At 37.4% G+C, this 24,270-nt stretch overlaps 1 protein-coding gene and 1 non-coding gene across 35 annotated transcripts in view; both read right to left on the bottom strand.

Annotated features, from left to right (window-relative positions):
• Positions 1-4,769: 4,769 nt before the first annotated feature.
• Positions 4,770-24,270, bottom strand: part of SEC31A (SEC31 homolog A, COPII coat complex component) — a 75,122-nt gene continuing 55,621 nt past the window's right edge. For 18 of the 34 annotated variants that reach the window (XM_047856329.1, XM_047856335.1, XM_047856343.1 and 15 more), the window contains 5 exons: positions 15,824-15,882; positions 14,315-14,578; positions 11,675-11,794; positions 6,414-6,485; positions 4,770-5,358 (listed from right to left, as the gene is read on the bottom strand). In XM_047856329.1, coding sequence (XP_047712285.1) covers positions 5,179-5,358; positions 6,414-6,485; positions 11,675-11,794; positions 14,315-14,578; positions 15,824-15,882 — 695 coding nt within the window. In that variant the 3' untranslated portion in view covers positions 4,770-5,178. Of the gene's footprint in view, positions 5,359-6,413; positions 6,486-11,674; positions 11,795-14,314; positions 14,579-15,823; positions 15,883-17,514; positions 17,554-24,270 lie in introns of all 34 variants that reach the window. The other 16 variants (XM_047856313.1, XM_047856325.1, XM_047856337.1 and 13 more) reach the window with 1 other exon arrangement.
• LOC125165020 (U6 spliceosomal RNA) lies at positions 8,011-8,117 on the bottom strand. Its single transcript, XR_007151928.1, has one exon. It is a non-coding gene; the product is annotated as a U6 spliceosomal RNA (small nuclear RNA).

The following is a 24,270-nucleotide window of genomic DNA, read 5'->3' as shown; positions in this document are numbered from 1 at the left end:
TAAAGATATAAAAGAGATAATTGTAGATGTTTGAGACACCAATTTCATTAGAATTTACCTCACATAGGCTAAAGTCCAACAAGTCTTGTATCTTTTTGAAACAGAAATGTTTTGGGGCTCCTGGATGGTTCAGTCGGTTGGGCGTCTGACTCTTGATCTCAGCTCAGGTCATGATCTCTTGGTTTCGTGAGTTCAGGCCCCACGTTGGGCTCTGTTTTGACACTGTGGAGCCTGCCTGGGATTCTCTCTCTCCTCTCTCTGCTCCTCCCTCCCTTGCGCTGTGCCCGCCCACACCCCCCCCAAGTAAGTAAACATTAAAAAAAAAAAAAAAAGGAAATAGAAATATTTCCTCTATTTCATAAGGCTTCTGAAGTCATCTCCCCCTCCCCCCTCCCCGCTTGCACATTAACACATTGATACATAAAAGGTGGTTTAGAAAGGTCATGGACCAGGAAATTATAAGACAGCAATAAAAGCAGGAACAGGCTTACCTGATGAACAATAACAATAGCCTTCTAAGTCTATGGAATATCAGCCAAAAATTGAATTCAAATTCTACAGGGAGTACAACTCCATTAAAATGAAGATCTTAGACATTATGGAGTAATGATGTTTGTACAAAGTCATTCTAGGTATTTCAGACTAACAACATTAACATTGTTTGCTAAATAAATACTTTAGCAGATCTCTGGAAGCATGAATCCAGAATGCAAAGAACAGGTACCAGAGTTTTATCAAAGTCTAGTTCCCTTTGCTGGATTTTACTAGCTTTTTCTAGATCTACACCAACCACCTTAAAATCCACACATCCCATTCCTCCAAGAGGGGGTAAAAAGGCAAACAACTGGACAAAAAATGATACAATTTGACTTCAGTCAGGCTTAGATGCGCACTATGCAACCTGGTTCATAGTTCATAAATGACTGGTTCAGTTACGAAAGCACTGATGCTACAGAAATGTAGATGAAACAAGTAGTATACTGGGGAAAGTGGAAATACAGAGCTAATTTGATTGCTTTTTCTTTGTAATCTAGTTTGGTTGAAAGATTTGGGGTATTCATCCATAAGACCAAATAGTTAAGATTTTCTGTGCATACATGAAAAGATGCTCAACGTCACTCCTCATCAGGGAAATACAAATCAAAACCACACTGAGATACTACCTCACATTGGTCAGACTGGCTACAATGAACAAATCAGGAGACTATAGTGCTAGAGAGCATGTGGAGAAACGGGAACCTTCTTGCACTGTTGGTGGAATGCAAACTGGGGCAGCTGCTCTGGAAAACAGTGTGGAGGTTCCTCAAAAAATTAAAAATAGACCTACCCTGACCCAGCAATAGCACTACTAGGAACTTATCCAAGGGATACAGGAGTGCTGATGCATAGGGTCACTTGTACTCCAATGTTTATAGCAGCACTTTCAACAATAGCCAAATTATGGAAAGAGCCTAAATATCCATCAACTGACGAATGGATAAAAAAGATGTGGTTTATATATACAATGGAATACTACTTGGCAGTGAGAAAGAATGAAATCTGGCCATTTGTAGCAATGTGGATGGAACTGGAGTGTGTTATGCTAAGTGAAATAAGTCAGGCAGAGAAAGACAGATACCATATGTTTTCACTCATATGTGGATCCTGAGAAACTTAACAGAAGACCAGGGGGGAGGGGAAGGGGGAAAAAAAAGTTACAGAGAGGGAAGGAGATAAACCATAAGAGACTCTTAAATACTGAGAACAAATTGAGGGTTGATAGGGGGGCGGGGGAGAGGGGAAAATGAGTGATGGGCATTGAGGGCACCTGTCAGGATGAGCACTGGGTGTTGTATGGAAACCAATTTGACAATAAGTTATATTAAAAAAAAAAAAAAGATTTTCTGTGCATAGACAGTCCCTTTTACTCATAGAGTAATTTGAGATGCTACTTGTGACATCTTTAGCATTTGATGAACACCCACAGATTTGTCAGGGGTTCTATCTGGGAATGCTGCCATCACAGCAGGGGAACAACAAAATAAAGAGGGGAGCACACATACTTATGTACGCATGCATACACGGATGTGCACACGCTATTTGCTCAATCTTCATGACAGTTCCAAACGAAGTCTCCACCACAGCAGAAGAGTCAACAGTTGGCCTTGCAGTCGCTCTTAGGTGAACACAATTCTGGCTCAGGAGACAAGTGGTTATCAGTGTTAACCAGTCATCATCCCTCCCTTTACCTTTTAGGCAGGTGTTAATCAAGGTACATCTGGTTGCCCGGAACTCCATTGTATCTTTTTGTCCTCCAGAATACATAGGAGTTTTCTGAGTCCAGAGGAATATATATAGGCTCACTGGGCTCCCAACAGGCAAGCATAGAGCAAGGTGTTCCCAACTTTTCCCTGCTGCCACACTATTCAAATAAACAACTACCTCCATCAGCTATGTATGCCATTACATATAAAGATTCTCAAATGAGGCCTAAGAATACATCCACCCCACCAAGCACAAAGGGCCGTATGAAGAATGAAGAGCAGGTGCAATATTAAAAAGCACCTCCAGGGGCTCCTGGGTGGCTCAGTCAGTTGGGCCTCTGACTTTGGCTCAGGTCATGATCTCACAGCTTGTGAGTTCAGGCCCCCGCACTGGGCGCTGTGCTGACAGTTCAGAGCCTGGAGCCTGCTTCAGATTCTGTATCTCCCTCTCTCTATGCCCCTCCACTCATGCTCTCTCTCCTTCAAAAATAAATAAACATTAAACAAACAAACAAAAAAAGCACCTCCCAAGGGTGCCTGGGTGGCTCAGTTGGCTAAGCTTCCGACTTCAGCTCAGGTCATCTTACAGTTTGTGAGTTCGAGCCCCGCGTCAGGCTCTGTGCTGACAGCTAGGAGCCTGGAACCTGTTCGGATTCTGTATCTCCCTCTCTCTCTTCCCTACCCCTGCTTGCGCTCTGTCTCTCAAAGATGAATAAACGTTTAAAAATTTTAAAAAAAAGGAAAGCACCTCCCAGAGGTCTGATACATCTCCTGGCCACACCCAGCCCCACCTACCAGTTTCCCTCACACCCCTTTCCTTGTTTTAAAATTAAGTAGGTTCAAAAAAATATAAAGCACACCAACAAAGGGGCAAAACTGAAGGAATTTGGGATTCAGGATGAATTGATTCATCACTATACACAAAATAATCTCAAGGGTACAGCTAGAACTTTCCCAGACTAAGTAACAGATCCACCACATCATTGTGTAAGAGTAACTTTATACAGAGGTGCCTGAATCGTGCAGGAATACAGTGCAGTGTCATTGGAGTTGAAAATGTTAAAAACAGGCTCATTTACAAAATCAAGTTGAAGTTTTTTTCTCTACTTTTATAAAAAGAAAACTTTTTGAAGTTGTTCTGCTTTTCTTCAAGAAAACAAAGTGTGCTCTTTCCATAATCTCCTAATATCTTCATACTTCACACAACACAGTATTTTGGGTTCAGCTCTTCTTACCACCATCCATTTATGTGAAAATTCTCCAAGGTTATAAGCCACGTGAAAAAATGCCTCCACTGTGGGAAAAAAATTATCACAATGCTGTATTGAGAAAGGAGAGATAATGGCTGCTCAGATGTCAGTGGCAAATAGTTTTTTACCCTCTACTTGTAAAATCTTTGGGGTTGGCCAGGACTCCACTGCCAGGTACTTTTCTTTCTCTTTTGGGAATTTATTTTTTTCTAAAATGCTGCCAATGATGCTATTATCCTATCAGGGTAAACGTGCAGCCATAACACAAATTGTAATGTAAAGGCAATAGATGAAAAAAATTACTAGAAGCCAACCTGCTGTTCCGATGGAGTCTGGGGCTGACACTGCAGTTGGGGACCAGGTCCAGAAGGTCAAGCTGTGACGTCAGTGAGTCACAGAACTGACTCAGACTACTCAACTCCCAGGAGACTGAAGGGTAGGTGACCCAGTATATTACCCCAGTCCTGAGGCTCCAATGCTCACACATGCTATCAAGGTCCTCCTTTTTAGTTATAAAACTATTCTGAACTAAACAATGAGTGGTTAATTTTTAAAAGAGGGGTTTAATTTGGCAAGTAGGGAATCCCAGCAAAAGAAAACGAGAGGTTCTTGCAAACTATTTCACTCAGGACATACAAAGCCTGATGAACTACTCTTACTGGAACTACTCTTAATCCTTGAAACAGCAACTCTATCTCCATAGAGTAGTCACAGTATTTATTTTCTAGTTTTCCAATCTACTTAGGTAAAATTACATAATGTAACAATGAAGAATTGTTAGTATTTAATTCTCAAGATTCTACGGGGACCATTATCTTTTATTAATAGCACTGTTCTTAAGACAAAATTATAATAAAATCACTTGACAGAAAAACTGGCTGATAAATGTCTTCCTTTGATTCAGGAGGCTGATAGAAATTAAAGTTTTCTTTCTAAACTTAAACCTCAGAATTCTGGGTGACTTTTAAAAAAATAGATGAACGAATTTCTAAATATAAAATGGAGATAATTCAATCTTAAAACTCAATACTGAAAACATTTATTAATAGAAGAAAGTCCAATGAATTCTACAGAATGAAAATGCTCAGTCTTTTCCAATAGATACTTAAAGCTAGTGATCCCACTTTTCATTAATATTTGCTAAAATCTATGTAACAGCTTCTAGATTTAGTTATTTGTTCAGGACTGGAATGAAGCCAAAGACACAAAAAAACAGGGATTAAACTAACCTGTGAGCAGCTGTTTTAAAAAAAAAAAAGACTACGTACACATAAAATAGGATTACACACTTTAATCTGATTGACATGGAGGAAGTAGGGAGGATGTGAAAGAAATTTAGTTTTAGCTCTGCTTTATGCATAACCAGATGCTTCTTTCCCAAAAAGTATATTGAGGTTTTAAAAACCACATTTGATCAGAATACTTCAGGAAAACATACTAGTGTAATCCAGGAAATACACTATTTGCAGAATAGGAAAATCGTCATGGGCAATAAAAGATTAAAACAAAAGAAAGCACCTGGGTTTTGAGCAGTTCTAAGGTGAGTATATCTGCAGGAATAGTGTAAATGCTCTTGACTGGCTGCTATGGAAACATGCTAATGAGGATTGGTCCATATCTTAACATTTTTTAAAATATGCTTCTTTGGAAGAATGGCAATATGAGCTGGGAATAAAGATGTCCTTTCAGACACCCAGCTTATTGGCCTGGGTGAGAACGACTTTGAGAACTGGCATGAAAGCTGAGGTCTCACTGAAGTTGCTGGTGCTAACTATGTGGGTATGGATGGTCAATCCTTCTGAGTAGTTTCGAGTTTCAATGCTCCTCGCAATGTTGTGTAAACCATTGATGATCGTGGGTGAAAGCTGAAATAAAGGTAGAATCAAGAGAAAAAATTAAATTAAGGAAGAATTTCCCATAAACACTGATATTTAAAAGGAACTTAAATATTATAAAAAAGCAAATAAACCATTTAGCATTTCTAGAAATAGTTTCTTGGACCAAGCAACTCTTTAAGTTATAAAGCAGAACCATGACAAAATGATTTATGTAAGGAAACTATTATGAATTATGAACATGTATAAGCCAGGTTTTTGTTTTGTTTTTTTTATAGAAATGAAGCCATATTTCCACCCTGAGCTGAAATGCTAACATCTTCCTCCACTTAAGAGCTTTACTTCTTCAATTATTTTAGATATAGCCTCATACCTTTTAAAAATTTTCCCATGTATATGAAGGGAGTTTAAAAATTCTTAATCACTATATCTCAGAGTAAGGACCCTATTTATTCTCAAACCTTGTCTATAATAGAGATCTTGAACTTGTGGCCTACCTGCATGTGTAGGACAATAGTTCTTACCAGGTACTCAATTTATCAATTCTCAACGGTTTTTGGAATCTTACCGTCTCTTAAAACCATAAAATCTATAGTTTCTGTCCCCCATTATTTGGCCTACATGCCCATACTTTTGAGGGAAGAATTTATTTTGGATCAGTCCATGGACCACACCACTTCTACTGTTACATCAACTTCCTTTGGTTTGGTTCTTGTGAAATAAGTGATGGGACTGATGTGAGGGTAGGGAAGAGAATGCTGAAATGGAAACAATACAGGACATATATAATGAACGGAAGACCAGTTACCCCAGGGCCACTACAAGTCAGTATGTATTTCTACTCTTTGTTACAAGAGGAGTTAAAACTATACCCCTGCCTGACAAACACATACTCTCTCTCTCCCCACTACCCTCCCATCCCCAATAAATGACATTTAAGACTCTAGCTAGAGAAAGCCCATTCTATAACTGTCACCACAATTTTATCCCCAAATACATTATATACGTGTGCTGGTGAGATGCTCATTTACTAGCTACTAAGAAAAAATGATTATCATAGATCCTTCTTTTTCCCACAAACTTACTGTCTGTTCCCTAAGTTTATCATATAGAAACTCCAAGCGTTTGCTGGCATCATCTAGCTTCCTCTTGGTTTGCTGCAGGAGAGGAAAAACAGATGATGTTATATTAGAACGTTAACTTTAATCCAAAGACTTTGCCTTAACTCATTTCACTAACACTGACACTCATCATGCTGAACAGCTTCATTTAAAAAAAAAATTTTTTTTTTAACATTTATTCATTTTTGAGAGACAGAGAGAGACAGAGAGCAAGCAGAGGAGGGTCACAGAGAGAGGGAGACACAGAATCCGAAGCAGGCTCCAGGCTCTGAGCTGTTAGCACAGAGCCCGATGCGGGGCTCAAACTCACAAACTGTGAGATCATGACTTGAGCCAAAGTCACACGCTTAACCCACTGAGCCACTCAGGCGCCCAGCTTTATTTTATAAAGAAACAGAGGCAACTATGAGCCAGAAACCTGAAAGACCATTACTGAAAGACAGAGTTCAGTAACCTATTAATGGGAGGGTCGGGGGAGAAAGGTAAAAGGATAAGGGGCTTCCTTCTGGAGTGCAAGATGGAGTAGTGGTGGATTTCACGTGGACTGCAAGCTCATCTGACAAGGTGTGTGCACATATAACTGCACTATTCACAAAAACAGGAAGGGCCATCTGGAGGAGCAGTGCATCATTGTACACCAGAAAAGAGGATCTAAGGACAGTTATTGCAAATTATGGGTGCTAGCAGGCTTACACAGAGGTGAACTGGAATCTTATTTTAACCTTTCTACTTTAATATTACTTGTACGCTTAGTCCATTTGATAGTTAATTCTGCTTCTTTCTGAGCTGTTAGAACACCAAGAAAAAAAGAAAATTATCTTCTGGTGGCTTAAGATTACTAAGACGGAAGTAGTAAAATGAGTTCTTAAATTAAGGAGTCTTCCTACCTCCCAATCCACGTACTAGAAGTCCAGTGACAGAAAACTATTCTAAAGCTAAAATTACCAGCTTCAATTACAATGTAATTAACTTAATGACCTACATTATGCAGTAACCTTAGAAGTGACACTGGTCTTCAATATTTATTGAGTGCCTATTATTTGCCATGCTTATGTCTCATGGAGCTCGGATTCTATTGGGTGGTAAAAAGATACTAAATAAATAATATGTTGTACATGAGATGGTGATGAGTGCCAGGAAGGAAAGCTAACAGTGGGAAGGGCTAGAAGCGCTGGAGTGCGGGCAGTAAAGAAAGGTTGGAAAGCTACTGGGACACGGGAGCAGAAGCCTGGAGCAAGTGTGCAGTAAGCAATGCAGCCACGTGGGGGCAGCATTCCAGGCAGAGGAGTGCTGACGCGCGCTGAGTATGCTGCAGGACAGTGTCAGCGTGTCACAAGAAGAGTAAGGAAAAGCTCGGAGCTTTTCCCCATCGTGTATAATGTTAGTTGTGGGTTTTTCATACATGGCCTTTATTATGTTGAGGTACGTTCCCTCTACATCTACTTTGTTGAGGGTTTTTACCATGAATGGATTTTGTACTTTGTCAAATGCTTTTTCTGCATCTACTGAAATGATCAGATGGTTCTTATCCTTTCTCTTGTGGATGTGATGCATCACATCAATTGATCTGTGAATATTCACGGAACTGCATGTCATCCTCAGGCAGGGGCCATGCTGATCTTCTCTGTACTGGTCCAATTTTAGTATCTGTGCTGCCGAAGCGAGCAAAGATTTATCTATGAATACTGAACCACCTTGCATGCCAGGAATAAATTCCACTTGATTGTGCTGAATGATTTTTTTTATGTATCAAAATCCCAACAGCATTTTTCACAGAACTAAAACAAATAATCCTAAAGTTTATATGGAACCACAAAAGACCCCAAATAGACAAAGCAATCTTGAAAAACAAAAGCAAAGCTGAAAGTATCACAATTCTGAGCAAAGCTGTAGTATGGCACTGGCACAAAAACAGACACATAGATCAATGGAACAGAAGAGAAAACCCAGAAATAAACCCACAATTATATGGCCAATCCATCTTCGACAAAGGAGGCAAGAATATGCAATCGGAAAAAGATGGTCTCTTCAATAAATAGTGTTGGGAAAACTGTAGGGCAACATGCAAAAGAATGAAACTGGACCCCTTTCTTACACCATGCACAAAAATAAACTCAAAATGAATTAATTAAAGACCTAAATGTGAAACCCGAAGCTATAAAAGTCCTAAAGAGCATAGGCAGTAATTTGACATCAGCCATAACATTTCTCTAGATATGTCTCCTGAAGCACAGGAAACAAAAGCAAAAATAAACTATTGGGATTACATCAAAATAAAAAGCTTTTGCACAGTGAAGGAAACGTTCAACAGTTAAAACTGAAATGCAACATACTGAATGGGAAAAGATATTTGCAAATAACCTATCTGATAAAAGGTTAGTATCCAAAATCTATAAAGAATTGATACAAACCCCAAAAACAAATAATCCAATTAAAAAATGGGCAGAAAACATGAACAGACATTTCTCCAAGGAAGGCACACAGATGGCCAACCAACAGACACATGAAAAGATGCTCACCACCACTCATCACCAGGAAAATGCAAATCAAAACCACAATGACATATCACCTCATACCTATCAGAAAGGCTAAAATAAAAAACACAAAAAACAACATAGTGTTGGTAAGGATGTAGGAAAAAAGGAAACTTCTTGCACTGTTAGTGGGAATGCAAACTGGTGCAGCACCCGTGGAAAACAGTATGAAGGGTCCTCAAAAAGTTAAAAATAGAACTACCCTACAATCCAGTAATTGCACTAGTGGGTATTTACCCCCAAAATACAAAAACACTAATTCAAAGGGATACATGCATCCCTATGTTTATTGCAGCATTATTTACAATACCCAAATTATGGAAGCAACCCAAGTGTCCATCAATAGATGAATGGATAAAGAAGGGGTGGTATGTATATGTATATAGACATACACACACATACACAACGGAGTATTACTCAGTAATAAAAAGAATGAAATCTTTGCTATTTCCAATAACATGGATAGAGCTAGAGGGTGTTATGCTAAGTGAAATAAGTCAGTCAGAGAAAGACAAATATCATATATTTCACTCAGATGTGAAATTTAAGAAACAAAACAAACTAGGGGCGCCTGGGTGGCTCAGTCGGTTAAGCGTCCAACTTTGGCTCAAGTCATGATCTCACAGCTCGTAAATTCAAACCCCATGTCAGGCTTTGTGCTCACAGCTCAGAACCTAGAGCCTGCTTCAGATTCTGGGTCTCGGTCTCTCTCTGCCCCTCCCCTTCTTGCACTCTGTCTCTCTCTCTCTCTCTCTCTCTCTCTCTCTCTCAAAAATAAACACACACAAAAAAAGAAAAAAAACAAAAAACAGAACAAACTACCAAAGGGGAGAAAAAAAGAGAGACAAACCAAGAAACAGACTCTTCACTATAGAGAACAAACTGATGATACCAGAGGGGAGACGGGTGGGGGGATGGGTGAAATAGGTGATGGGGGAGTACACTTATCACGAGCACTGAAAAATGTATAGAATTGTTGAATCACTATATGGTACACCTGAAACTAATTAAAAGAAAAAAAATAAAGAAGAGGGCAGAGGAAGAGATGAAGCTATTAAGGATAACATTAGAAACTAAGTCATGTGGCAAAATTGCTCTCTGTTGTATGAACATAACTAAAGTGAAAATAGGAGTACAACTATACTGTAAAAATGACTCCAGCTATTTGTGAGGAGGGGACCTCTTACAGTCCCCGCTCAAAGCTAGTATCATCTAGCTACCAGTAGGAGCCCTGCCCCAATGTGGCGGAGTCACCTGGATGGGATAGCATATTAGGGCCTCTCCCCTAACTAGGTACAGGAATTATAGAAACAGTTTGTCTTTTGTGGTTCTCATCTGGCCCAGGCCTCCTGTGGACCCAGAATGAAGATAAGATGTTGACCTAGAGGAGTTTAAAGTCAACAAAAATTTATTAAGTTGGGCTGGGTATCATGTGCCTTCTTAACCTCTCTATACTGACTCATGCCTGAAGGAGGGCTGGAGTCTTCCTTCATTTTTAGTTTTGAATGACTGTGTCCTATTTAGAGGTATGCACAGGGGACAGTGTATACTAGGCCATCTGCTCTCTGTTCCTAGCTCAGTCTTTCCATCACTTCCAGAATGCTGGGCATGAAGATTTATGATAACCTTTCCTTGCTTCTGCTTTCCTGACACTTTTAGTACAGGGAACTGCCTTCCAAAAGACCGGAAGACAGTTGCACATATTAATACTCAATGTTTGATGAAACAACAAATTCCAGGAGCTGTTTTTCAAGCAGACAAGTGGCCAGTGGCTAAATAAACATATTCAATGTTTGCTGGCAGAAACTGAGATTTCATCTAAAACAAGACAGCTTTGTGGAACTTTTGTTGTTGCCAATACACAGGCATCCTCTAGGTAAACTAAGTAAAATCAGTTGCTTTAACTATGAATATGACGCTAGTATCGAAAACAATTATTTTTAAGATCTTTGCAAAGTTACATATAAGATTATCTACCTACTTTTAAAAGCTTTGAGTAAGCTCAGAAAGAAATCCCTAACCTGAATTTTTTATATACCACCATTCTGTTCTATTTATGTGCCAAACATGAGGTCTACTGATGAAAGGCAATGCGGCACAGTGGTTGACAGCATAAATTCTGGAGCCAGACTGGGTTTGAATTCTGACTCTGACCTTGGGTGTTACTTAACTGCTTTTTGTCTTAACTTAGTCATCTGTAAAATAAAGATGACAGATCTACCTACCCTGGGGTTGTTGTAAGGATTAAATAAATTTATATATAAAAGAAATTAATTATATTTTTTTATGTAAAGCAAAGTACACAAGTGCTAATTTTATTACTATTGTACAAACTTTTGCAGAATCTTGTAGGACTCCATACAATTACAGAAGAGCTCTATAAATGATTAAAAAAAATTTTTTTAATGTTTTTTTTTTTAAGAGAGAGATACAGAGCATGAGTGGGGGAGGGGCAGGGAGGGGGGGAGAGAGAGAGAGAGAGAGGGAGAGAGGGAGAGAGGGAGAGACAGAGACACAGAATCTGAAGCAGGCTCCAGGCTCCAAGCTGTCAGCACAAAGCCCCATGCAGGGCTCGAACCCACAAACTGTGAGATTATGACCTGAGCTGAAGTCAGATGCCAAACCAACCAAGCCACCCAGGTGCCCTGAAGATTATTTTAATTAAGCAAAATATGAGAAAAAAATACATACAGGATCTGTGGCTGAGGAGAGGCAGCGCTGAATAAGATCCTCAAACGTGGTCTTTAGAATGAGGTGCTCATCTGGAATAGGTTTCTTGGTAATTTTTTCTGTTGGCAAAGACTGCACATGCTGGAAGAAATAATAGCATAAATGACCAGAAATGACCAAAAGCTACCTATACGCAAAGCCCTGAAACTCTGTGATAAAGAGAAACCAGCTAACTACCTTGTAGACAGGCTGTGACAAATTAACATGTGAAATCCCTTGGGAGAATTAGAAATGAAAATCAAATATTCAGTAGAAGGTACAGACACTCCTCCTACAGCTTTGATTTTGAAAAACAGAATTGGATATAAAGAGTTTGATGAACTACGGAACATATGTTGATCACTATTGTATGTACCTGAGGGGAAGGAGACTGTAGACCTATGCCAGTAGGATATAAAAGGGCAGTTACAAAGCTGGCTAGTTAGAGTGGCTGCTTGCTCTGCTTGTTGGCTCATTTTTGTTTATCTTTCCATTCTTATGTTCTTTGATTTATTCTTGGAGGTTGGTAACTGGGCTATTATCAAACTGCAAGATTAAGTCAAAAGTTAGGATAGAAGAGACCATGATGTTACTGAATGTACAGATGGAAAAACAAAGAAGGTATGTTTAAGTGTTTAGGGTTCTGATTTATTAGTACATTCATTCAAAAAATATTCGGCAATTACGTTCTAGGCACTGGCTATGTATTTGTGAGCCAATTCAGAAAAGATCTCAGCTCTCTGGCAGTTTTTAGCTAAAGGAAGGAAAAAGTTTTAAAATGTCATACAAAAAGCAAGTTTACAAATACTTACATCTTAATGACAGATGTTACTTGAACAAAAAGTAAAATAATAAAATGCCATAAATACATGTAAAATAGCAACTGCATTGCTATTTTATAGCTAATAAATTAACATTAATGGAACCAACAGGCAATATAACTGGAATTTAACTGAGGGGAAAGTTCTCTTCAGGAAATTCTATTAGAAAGACAAGTAGGAGTTAACTGGTGAAATGGGGAAGTTAGAGTGTCAGAGAAAGAATGTGTACAAAGGAAGGACCATGATACAAGAGGACTAAAAGGAGGCCAGTGTGGCTGAAGCAGAGAGACAGCAAGGAGGAATATGAAGCTGAAGGGCTTCCAGACAGTGTGAAATAATTTGGTCTTTATCCTGAGAACAATGTTTTAAACAAAGAGGAGACAAGACCAGATACAACGATCAAAGTCAATGCTTGTAGACCAGTTAGAGGCTCCTGCACTGCCAGAGACTGGAAATGAAAGCAGCATGGGCCAGATTAGAAGTGTATGCGGACAAAGGATTTGAGAGAGATTTTAAAATAATATCAGCAAGATTTGGGGATAGATTTGAAAGAGGGATTAAAGGAAAAAAAGTATAAAGATGATTCCCAGGTTTTTGGCTAGATTGAATATGGATTATGATGCCATTTTACTGAAATAGGAAACACCAAAAAAAGATCAGGTTTGGGAGGAAGCCTATGAATAAGGTTGTAGAAATGCTGAGTGTGAGGTGCCCTGGAGACATCTAGGTGGGCAGGTAGCTGGCTATTATGGCCTGGCTGAACATATACATCTGTGCAAGCTCTCCCTTTCGATGGTAACTGAGGTTCTGGTCTGGGTGAGTATTGCATGAGCACCTAAAGTCTAAACAAAAGTGAATGGCTGGGTAGCTTCCCAAACTAACATAGACTTGTAATCAGAAAAGAAAAGAAAAGAAAAGAAAAGAAAAGAAAAGAAAAGAAAAGAAAAGAAAAGAAATTAACAATGCATCTTTGTAATTTATATTCCTATGGAAAGAAACAACTCCTCCCACCTCCATCAAAACACTGGTTTTTAGAACGCCACTTTTAATATTTAGAAGTTCCTTAGGCAGAACTATCTCTTAATAGTAAAGCACACTCTTGTGATAGAGATACAACCTTTATAAATTTGACTTCAATGAACCAAAGACAAAAACAGAACTAATTTTATACTTTGTGCAGGGATTTGTTTCACCTTCACATGCTGAACTTTGACCCAAACTCTTTACTTTTCACAAACTGATCAAAATGTTCATCTTTGTATGTTTAAGTCGGTTGTATCTGACTTTTCATCGTCTAGAACCCTGTGCCAACTAGCTGTTTATATGTGAATAGCAACTACAAATTTATATCTCCAGCTGAAGATAAAGCTGTATATTACTAGCTCTTATACATACACAAGAAATGATATAACTCATTACATTTTTATTTTAGATTTTAAAAGGAAAACCCTTTGGAAATAGCTTCTGCTTAGCAAGCTTGGCTGAAAATACAGATTCAACTAATCTTAAATTGTGGGTGCTGATTAGGTCAAATGAAATATAATTGTCAAGTTAGTGTAAACATACACTAGCAATTATAAAAGCCTCTTCTAGAAAGTTTATGGCCATGTAATTGAAAAATAATATCCATCCATGATCAATCTTAAAAAAAGGGGTTACTATTTTTTACTTAGGTTGTCTTAATTGAAACCAAAGTTAGATGCTCATTAATAAAGGTGTAAACATAAAAGTTAACACATTAAGAAGAAAAAATGAACTGAAATAGAGCCATCTCCTCATTCCATTAACACAGATTTGTTACCTGGATGGTATTTCCAATAGGAGCCCCTGGGGCACCTTCAATATTGGGCTTTGAGAAAGATGGTGGCATGCCTGGTTGACCAAGAGGTTGCTGAATGCCATGGAAGGTCTGGCCACCTGGAAGATGTGGCTGTGGAAATGAAGCTTGGCTTGACAGAGGTAAAGGAGCTGAAGGTTGTTGCTGCAGCATCTGTGACTGGGGGTCACCCAAAGGGTTCATGATTGGTGATGTGATGGGAACAGGAGGCATAAAGTTTTCAGGTATCTTTTAAAAGACAGAAATAAAAGACACTAAGCATAAGAAAAAAAGGTACAATTTCCTCACCTTTAAATAAGGTTTAAAAAAATTTTTTTAATAGTAGAATACTTTTTCAAATGAAATTTTATGCAGAATTCTACAGTAAAACGTAAAAGTAGAGCTAATCTGGCTCAGAGGGGTGGGGAACTCAAAACTGGACCTCTCAGTTTCCCCTTTGCCTTCCACACTTACCCACGTATGGGAAGCCAACACCTGGTGTTTTTGAAAGAGGATCTCAAAGTCTAGAGAATTATATCTAGCAGTAGTGGAATCAGATAATGTGTGTTTATATTTAGTGTGACCAAGATGTAATACCCTTTTCCTAGATCACTAAGTAGACATTAACTATCAATTCAATCATATTAAAAGTAGTAGATTAAATTCAATCTCTGAATTAACCTAAATTTGTTTTTTTTTTTTTTTTCTCATTTAGTGTCTCCCAATTTTATTGTTATGACCTCTCCCTACTATATTTGAGAAAAGGACATCACAGTGAGTAAAAAAAAAAAAAAAAAGTAGAAATGAATATTTCTTGCAGAAAGAAGAAGAATCTTAACTTCTGCTTTAATGGCTGTCAACAGTTACTGACATTTAAACAACGCTCAGCTACAAGGTGATTTCTTCATTCATACTATATGTGATAAACAAAAATAGTCCAAAATATAATTACCAAATTCCTGACTATTATTGGAACCCCTAAAAGACATAAAAATCACTGGAAATTTTTGTTTCTATTCTTTGAAAGAAACTTGTTAGAAATTTACATCTTATCTTCTTTTTAATGTTTACTTACATATTTTTGAAAGAGAAAGAGAGAGAGAGAGAGAGAGAGCACGAACAGGGGAGGGGCAGAGAGAGAGGGAGACACAGAATCTGAAGCAGACGCTCCGAGCTGTCAGCGCAGAGCCTGACATGGGGCTTGAATTCACGAACTGCGAGATCATGACCTGAGCCGAGGTCAGACGTTTAAATGACTGAGCCACCCAGGCGCCCCTACATCTTCTCTTCTAAAGGAAGTTAAATTCACACCACTGTACTGTTTTTAACTTTCTTTCCTTCCCTTCATGGAGAAGATGCAAGCTGAAATGCACTTTAAACCTATCAGTCAGTAAGCTTTGCCTTCAAAAGGATCAGTGAAAGGTAGTATGTTCCAGGTGGCTACATGATTAAAGAACATCTGTAGGCAACTGGATGGACATCTTTTTCTGGTACCTTCTTCTTCTTGGGTACTCTGTTCAAAGCTGGAGGATCATTCCAACCATTCTGAGGACCTATAACAGATAATAAAGAGCATTTTCCTTTAGAATTCTGAAAAGAGGACAACTAAATTGTATCCATCGCATAGTACCTTCAAATTCTGCCTTAACTAACCTGAGGATAACCACCATCACAAAGGTTTTACCAGCTCAGGTGTGGGGATCACTCTGTAGCCCTGGATTCACAAACTCATTCCCTCAAATATTCACAAGGTCTTGGCTTAGGAGGCAAGATAACTTGACATTATTTCCATTGAAAGTGAAAGAGCTGTACTAAATTTAGGGATGGTGAAGTGTTTATGTCTATATTGGTGTATAACTTTCAAATCAGTTAAGAATTCTCTTGTAATAAAGAAAAAAATCACCTGAATCTGCTAAAAAAACAAAAACCTTGATGTATTCAGCATACTAAAAAAATAAAAGTAACAATCTCCTACTTCCCAACAGAGTAATTTAATATAAGCAATTGAACATAAGCAAATTATCCACATGGTAGAAACAGTGTCAAAAAAACCAAACAAACAAAAACAAAAAAACCGGGTCCCAATTACACAACACCAGCAATTTCATCATCCTTCCCTTAAGAGTTACTTATGAAGTATAAAAAAGCATTCAGGTATCTGTGATAAGATTTCTTTTTAATGCCACACAAAAAAATTCCAGATTGGCAGCAAATATAAAATTAAACTACTGTCAACGTTAGTAAATTTCCTCTACACGCACCCTCTGCCCCCAAATCTTCATCTCAAAGTGAAAAACAGACATCAGTAGCAGAATTCATTAAGTATCTTAATGCCAGTATGTTTAAAGAAAACATGCCAGAAATAAAGATAATTTTAAAATCAAAATATAATCATTTTACATTTCATTGAATTTTGTGTATGTTGTATATTTAAAGACCAAAAATTACTCCTCTTTTAACAAATTAAACATTCTTTCAGTATTTTACCTTTTACTTGTTCTACTGATACCCACGATATGAAATCACAACAAAATTGCTTAGACGAAAGAACCTGTGATCCATACATAATGTCACAGAAACTTTTTAAAAAAATAAGATCTTCTAACCAGCATGTACTCATTTCCCTTGATTTTTTTTTTAAAGTTTATTTATTTTTAAAATTTATTTTACCCAATGTGTGGCTCAAACTCACGACCCCTGAGCCAGCCAGCCAGGCATCCCTCATTTGCCTTGATTCTAAAAATGGAATTAATTTTCTACAAGTTTACGAGGAGACAGAATGCCAAAAGAGCCTCAAAACATTGAAGAGCTAATCACAAAACATTAAACTACATGCTGCTATCTGCTTAACAAATTCTTAAAGTTCTGGGCTTGCACAGAGAATCATTCAAATCTCTCTCATCACCTTCTAATCTTACTCATAGCTAAGACAATCTTGATATGGTCATGGTCTTTATGATTATATAAAATAGACGACTTTAATGATTTAAAGCTACTGGTGTCACCATGTTAATTCAATCAACTCTAAGATTTGATTTGATTAAGAACCCAAATTAAAAAATGATACTGATCACATTCCGAATATCATCAACTTTGAGGTTCACATGCATTATTGTGAATGTCCATTCATTAACTATATTTAATGATTGAAAATTTTCCAGAGGTATATTTTATAACTAATTCACCTTCCAACATAGGTGCCTGGTCTTGCATAGACTGATTTTCTGCAGACAAAATGTAAAAGTCACTTAAACAGTATTATCATGAAAAACATTCTAAACTCATTTTGTAATTGCTTCTTCTCCCTCCATCAAGCCAAAAAAGAAAAAAACTAATTTTATAAAGGAAAGAAACTTTTTAGTCAAGTCATGTGAAATGTCTTTTATCTAATTAAGAAAGTAATCAGCTTTTGGGTAAATTGAATTCATCTAGGTTGTGCCAGATCCAATTAACTCTTAAACATTCCTTTTTTTCTCTTCCTGTGCTACATGTCTCTTTTAAGAAAAAAATTTTCCTGCCTACTTGAAATATTTCCCTGTTTGCATGGAATTTTTTTCTACTACTTGATCAGTAATATCACTGTGTGTGGGGGGAGAGCATTTGGTACTATTTAAAGCTGTGAATCAAAATCAGCTGAGGGATCGATCTTGTTAAACTGCAGATTCTAATTCACATTAAGTACAGGGAAAGGCCTGAGATTCTATTGTTCCAGCTAGCTCCCAGGTAATGCCAATGCTGCTGGCCAAAGCACTCTTTTAGTGGGGACTTAAAGAAAAATGGGAGGCTTTAGCAAGGTGGTGCCACTTTACTGCTAGATTTAGGAGGCAACAGGGGGCTGCACCCTGATGAAACTGTAATTTCATGTAATTTATGTCACACCATGAATAGAAACATAAATGAGAACAGGCCCAATAAATATGTAACCATCCCATATGGTCTTTTCTGTAAGAATATATGGATTTGTAGACTGTTTAGCACAGGTCTTTCAGAAACAACTACATCTCTTTTTTTTTTTTTTTTTTTTCCAACGTTTATTTATTTTTGGGACAGAGAGAGACAGAGCATGAACGGGGGAGGGGCAGAGAGAGAGGGAGACACAGAATCGGAAACAGGCTCCAGGCTCCGAGCCCTCAACCCAGAGCCTGACGCGGGGCTCGAACTCCCGGACCGCGAGATCGTGACCTGGCTGAAGTCGGACGCTTAACCGACTGCGCCACCCAGGCGCCCCCAACTACATCTCTTAAGAGAACTGAAGTTTCTGGCAGTGGACATGAAAAGAAAAGGGTGAAAACTAACACAGCAATGCCAAAATTATCAGATATTATTATCAGATATTCAGGGTCAGGCCAGGCCCAGCCTCAAATCAAAAGTATGCAGTGGAGGTATATTATATGCATATGTAACTTACGAAAATTGAACTATCTTCCTTTGGGGATAGAAGAACCAAGAGAATATAGCAATTAATGAGTTCAATTCGGTTTGAGTTCTACTCAGGAGGCATGTGCCTCAGAGAAATTGTGAGGTGGAGAGGTAACCCCATAGCTTGCAGTTTTCCCTCTAATCTCTCATAGCAGTGACTTAAGCCCTGGGTATTAAAGCCTGGGAGGGTATCCGGAGATTTCAAAAACTGTAAGCACAAAAAGTTTGTGGAACAACTTCATACAACCCTTTTGTAAAATGACTCCAAATTTATGATGAAATCAAATCAAATTCAAAATTAGGAATGACAACCCAAATTAGAAACAAAAAGACTTGCAGCAGGAGTACATAGCCAGTGGGGTAGCTCACATAACTTGAGGGTGGAGAACGTCTTGTTGAATAGAAAGTAACAGTTGTACAATAATCAAAGTTCTCCCCCAAATATATGCCTAACTGACTCCTCCCAATGTCAAACCATGCAATATATTTAGCCATTTTTATTTCAGCCCAGACAATCCTTGTTCAAATGTCTTATCAATTTAATGCAGTTTTGTCTCAGCTATAATTCGCTTTTGAATTTTTTCACTTTTATGTCTTTAAATTGACTGTTTAAATATGACTTTTTAAAAACACAGCTAAACTGACCTCTGTAAATACGCCTTAATAGCAACCTTAGGTAATGCAAACTACATGAACAAAATAAATATCTCTAGAAAACAGCATTACGGAGGTTCATTATAGATATGCAAAATGTTACTCTTGGTCAACATTTTTAAGAAATCAACATAGAACAGTCATTGAAAATAAATCAATACAGCATAATCTAATCTTAGACATAATTCTCCCATAAAACTATAATCTTTCTTACTCTTTCAAAAAACTATAAAATGAAGATAAATCTCTCTTTTTAAAACATGACATGACTTTAAAGGCATGAAAAATATGGTTCATGGTGTAATATTAAGAAAAAATGTAAGATGTAAAATTGTGTGTGTATATATGTGTATTATGATCTCAATTCTTTAAAAATAGGGGCACCTGGGTGGCTGAGTCGGTTAAGCATCTGACTTCAGCTCAGGTTATGATCTCACAGTTCATGAGTTCGAGCCCCACATCAGGCTCTGTGCTGACATCCCAGAGCCTGGAACTTGCTTCAGATACTGTGTCTCTCCCTCTCTCTGCCCCTTTCCTGCTCACACTCTCTCAACAATAAATAAATGTTAAAAAAAAAAAAAAATACATGCACACAATGAGATACTACCCATTAGAATGGCTAGAATTAAGAAAGAAAAAAAAACAAACAAACAGAAAACAAGTGTTGGTGTAGATGTGGAAAACAGTATGATGCTTCCTCAAAAATTTAAATACTGAATATTGAATTTGATCCAGCAATTCCATTTCTGGGTATGTATCCTAAAGAACTGGAAGCAGGGGCGCCTGGGTGGCGCAGTCGGTTAAGCGTCCGACTTCAGCCAGGTCACGATCTCGCGGTCCGTGAGTTCGAGCCCCGCGTCAGGCTCTGGGCTGAGGGCTCGGAGCCTGGAGCCTGTTTCCGATTCTGTGTCTCCCTCTCTCTCTGCCCCTCCCCCGTTCATGCTCTGTCTCTCTCTGTCCCAAAAATAAATAATAAAAAACGTTGAAAAAAAAAATTAAAAAAAAAAAAAGAACTGGAAGCAAAGACTTGAACAGATATGTGTATACCTGTGTTCAAGGAGCATTATTCAGAATAGTTCAAATGCCCACATGCAGATAAATGGATAAACAAGATGTGCAATATAATACAGTGAAATATTATTCAGCCTTAAGTAGTAAAGAAATTCTGATACATGAATATTGGAGAGCGTGAAATAAGCCAGTCAAAACAGGACAAATATTGTATGATTCCACTTATATGAGGTACCTAGAGTAGTCAAATACAGAGAGAGAGTAGAACAGTGGTTACCTGGGGCTGGGGGAAACAAGGAGTTATTTAATGAGTACATAGTTTCAGTGTGGGATGATGAAAACTTCTGGAGACAGATAAGTGGCAATGGTTCTTCAGCAATGTGAACGTACTTAATGTCACTGAACTATACACATAAAAATGGTTAAAATGGTAAATTTTATGTTAGTATATTTACCACATTAAAAATATTTTTAATAGATGCATATAGACATACATAGATATATGTATATATGTGTACGAAAAGAATAAATAAACCTATATTATCACTGGTAATATTTGGGCGGTAGAATTATAGATAATTTAAATTTTATTCTTTATAATATTTTGAGTCTTTAAAAATCCTACAGTGAAAAATTAATAAAAATCAAGGCAAAATTAATTTAAAAATTGAATATGGCATGTTACTGGAGATCCTTATCCACTTTCGTGTAGGGTTTAGTTCTCCAGTATCTTTGGGGAAGGAAGAAGGAACCACATGGTCCCACATATACAGGAGTGCAGCTGAGTACCATCTTTACTTGAATCCCACTTCTCACTTGGAACGTTCTTAGGTATTCCAGCAGAAGCAAAATGTGCTATATGCACTGGCTAAGATACTTTTCAGTGGATTCTTTATTAGTGCAGTGATATGAAGAATTTTGGCTAACAGACAATTTGAGAAAGAACAGAGCATCCTTCTTAACCTCCCATTTCCCCTATAAGCCTAGCATGTCACATTAAAAACAAGAGGGTCATGAAATTAAAAATTAAAGTTTAGAAAGACATGAATCCTTGAGGTCATTTTCCAATGACACAAGATAAAACAGGTACTTATAATTTGAGTAAGGAATATTTACGAAAATTAAAAAAAAATTTTCAGAACACTGTTCTATGAAAATATGTAACATTATGCCCCTTCAAGACTTCTATGTGGCAAAGCATGAGACTATATACCTAAATTAAATTTTCCATGGTTTAATAAAATCAATAGTGTTTACTCAAAGACAGTTTCATGACAGCCTGAAGGTCATTTTATCAGAAAATAATTTTTTGAGTAAAATTCTAAGGCCTTCATATTTGAAAGTGCTCTCCTTCAGTAATAATAAGCACAGATTAAATCAGGACAGGGAAAAAGTCATAGACAGTATCCTAATTATCCTAGAGAGTAAAACCATGCCTTTCAGCAGTTCAAACTCCTTCGTGAACTTTCCTGCCTACTGTATGAACTATCAACTTCTTGCCCTGGCATAAAGCTTTCCAAAATTTGGGCCAAATATAAATGTTATGTTCCAAATTACAGCAAAGCTATGTGATGTTCACTAGAAATGTACTGTTCACTTCTGTCTCCCTACCTGTGCCTGGAATAATTCTGATTATAGACCAAACAAGTACCCATTAAGAATTTACTCAATGAATGTTCTGGTATTTGCAACATTAGTTTCTCTGAGCCTCAGGCATAATTTGGAGGCTCACGAACAGTTACAAGTCTTGCAAACCCTAGTGTCTGTCAAAATTATCCACTGGACAAATGGAATTCCCAAGTCCAATAGAGAACCATATGATATGAGACCCATAAAAAAGAAGAGAAAATTTTCATTCACAATTATTTGTACACTGTAAACAACATTTTTAGGAAATCAAAAAATAAAATATGGTAAAATACAGGGGACTATTAACAGGCAAGAGGTAACAAAGCAGCTGGCTTAGAACATGCTGAATACTGAAAAATGTTTGCTTCTTCTTCCTATTAGTCACTCTGTTTCTCAGCCAGGTTAGAACATTCTGTTACTTTGTATATAAGCAAAGACTTTATCTCAAGGCCAAATACACTTTTGCTTAAGAATACCCATGCAAATATTTAACTTAGATGATGAAGTAACAAAATACCTAAAACAGTGTTGTTATAGGATTTTTGTAATTCTAACATTGATAACTACTTCTATGACTTGTATCAGGACTAGACCATCTGGTAAAGAAGAATGAACTTATTAGGCTTTATAGACTGAGAGACCTGGGTTTGTATCTCAACTTGGAGACTATCATCATGCAACCATGAGTTTAACTCCTAGGAAACCAAGTTTCCTCATGTCAACTAAAAAAAACATTTCTATTTCTCATGGCTCTGATAATTAAATAAGAAAATATATGGCAAATGATGGTACATGTCCAGTGTATGTTCAGTAAATGATGACTCACCTCTCTATTTCCCTGTACCACTTTAAAGTGGGAATTTTCTGGAACTCATCTTTCAGTCAAGAACTCTATTACCCAACTATTCAGAATAGATACTATCTTCACTATTGAGGTTTCAGAAGGTAATTTTTGAACTCTACAACTAAATTAGCACTCCTCTCTAAAATATCAATCTACTGAACTATTTATATTGAAAGTTACAGAAATTTTATTTGTGCAGTAAAGGGTGATAGAGATATTTGTGTGTGTGTGTGTGTGTGTGTGTGTGTGTGTGTGTGTGTGTGCACGCACACATGTGCACGCATGTATGTGTGAGATTTTTGGTACTCTGGCCTTTATATATCAGAGAAGAAAGGTGATAGGTATATAATTCTGCATTCATGAGACTTTGTTAGAATAGAATATTTCTTCAATAGATCCTATTTTATAATTGTTTTCAGTAATTATAGCTACTGCTTAAAATATATACACACACACACACACACACACACACACACACACACACACACACACATACATACTGGACGCCCCAGGAGCAACTAAAGTATTAGGAGCAAAGCAAGATTCATTCATCTCTTTGTTCCCTTAGTTCAAAAACATCGGTTATAATCTAAAAGGGAAACTATTTTCAAATACTAAAAGGCACAGAGCTCTAATTTTGAGTCAGGTTTTGTGTAATCACAGCCAACTTTACAGTCACTATCCCCAAATGCTTTAATGTATTAATGCATTCAATCTTCTTCATGAGCTTATGAGCAGGTATTAATATTATTCTGAGGAAATGGAGGCTTGAAAAAGTTTAAGTAACTTACCCAAAGCTGAGGTACAAACCCAGGAGATTGAATTCCAAAGCCTGCATTCTTAACCAGTATGGTTAGTGGTTCCTAACCCTGATTCATCGATCCCTTTTTATAACACATGCCTTTGAGGCCCCTTTTGGTAGGGGCCAAAATGAAAACCAGATAATAAAACCTCCCCATAAAAAATTAATGTAATGCTCTAATTATAAAATGAGATAAGAATTTAGAAAACGTGTATCTCATTATAATAATAATTTAAGATTATGGTTTTCATTAGAAAACTTCAGGCATGACTACACTGTTAGACTATCTATCGAATCCTTGAAATTCCTAAACTATCTGAGGGTGGTGCTGCCCTAATGAAGAATCGCTGCACTACTGTCCACAGACTTTCTACTTTTCTGCTGTCTCATTAGAGATCCTCCGTCAGAGTTGTGTTCTCTCACTTTTTTCCTTTAGATAAGCATATCCAGATCCCTCATCTTTATAAATAAACATAACTATAAAATTATATACAATCACCATGTTTAATCTCCATGAATGGGCTTAAGGCACAAATAATTTTAAAAATGCTCAACTTCTCAGTAAGAACAGAGCAAAGTTTG

This window comes from Prionailurus viverrinus, chromosome B1, assembly GCF_022837055.1.
Source record: "Prionailurus viverrinus isolate Anna chromosome B1, UM_Priviv_1.0, whole genome shotgun sequence".
Taxonomy (NCBI): domain Eukaryota; kingdom Metazoa; phylum Chordata; class Mammalia; order Carnivora; family Felidae; genus Prionailurus; species Prionailurus viverrinus.
The sequence above is the reverse complement of the archived record's forward strand: the minus strand, read 5'-3'. Positions and strand labels throughout refer to the sequence as shown.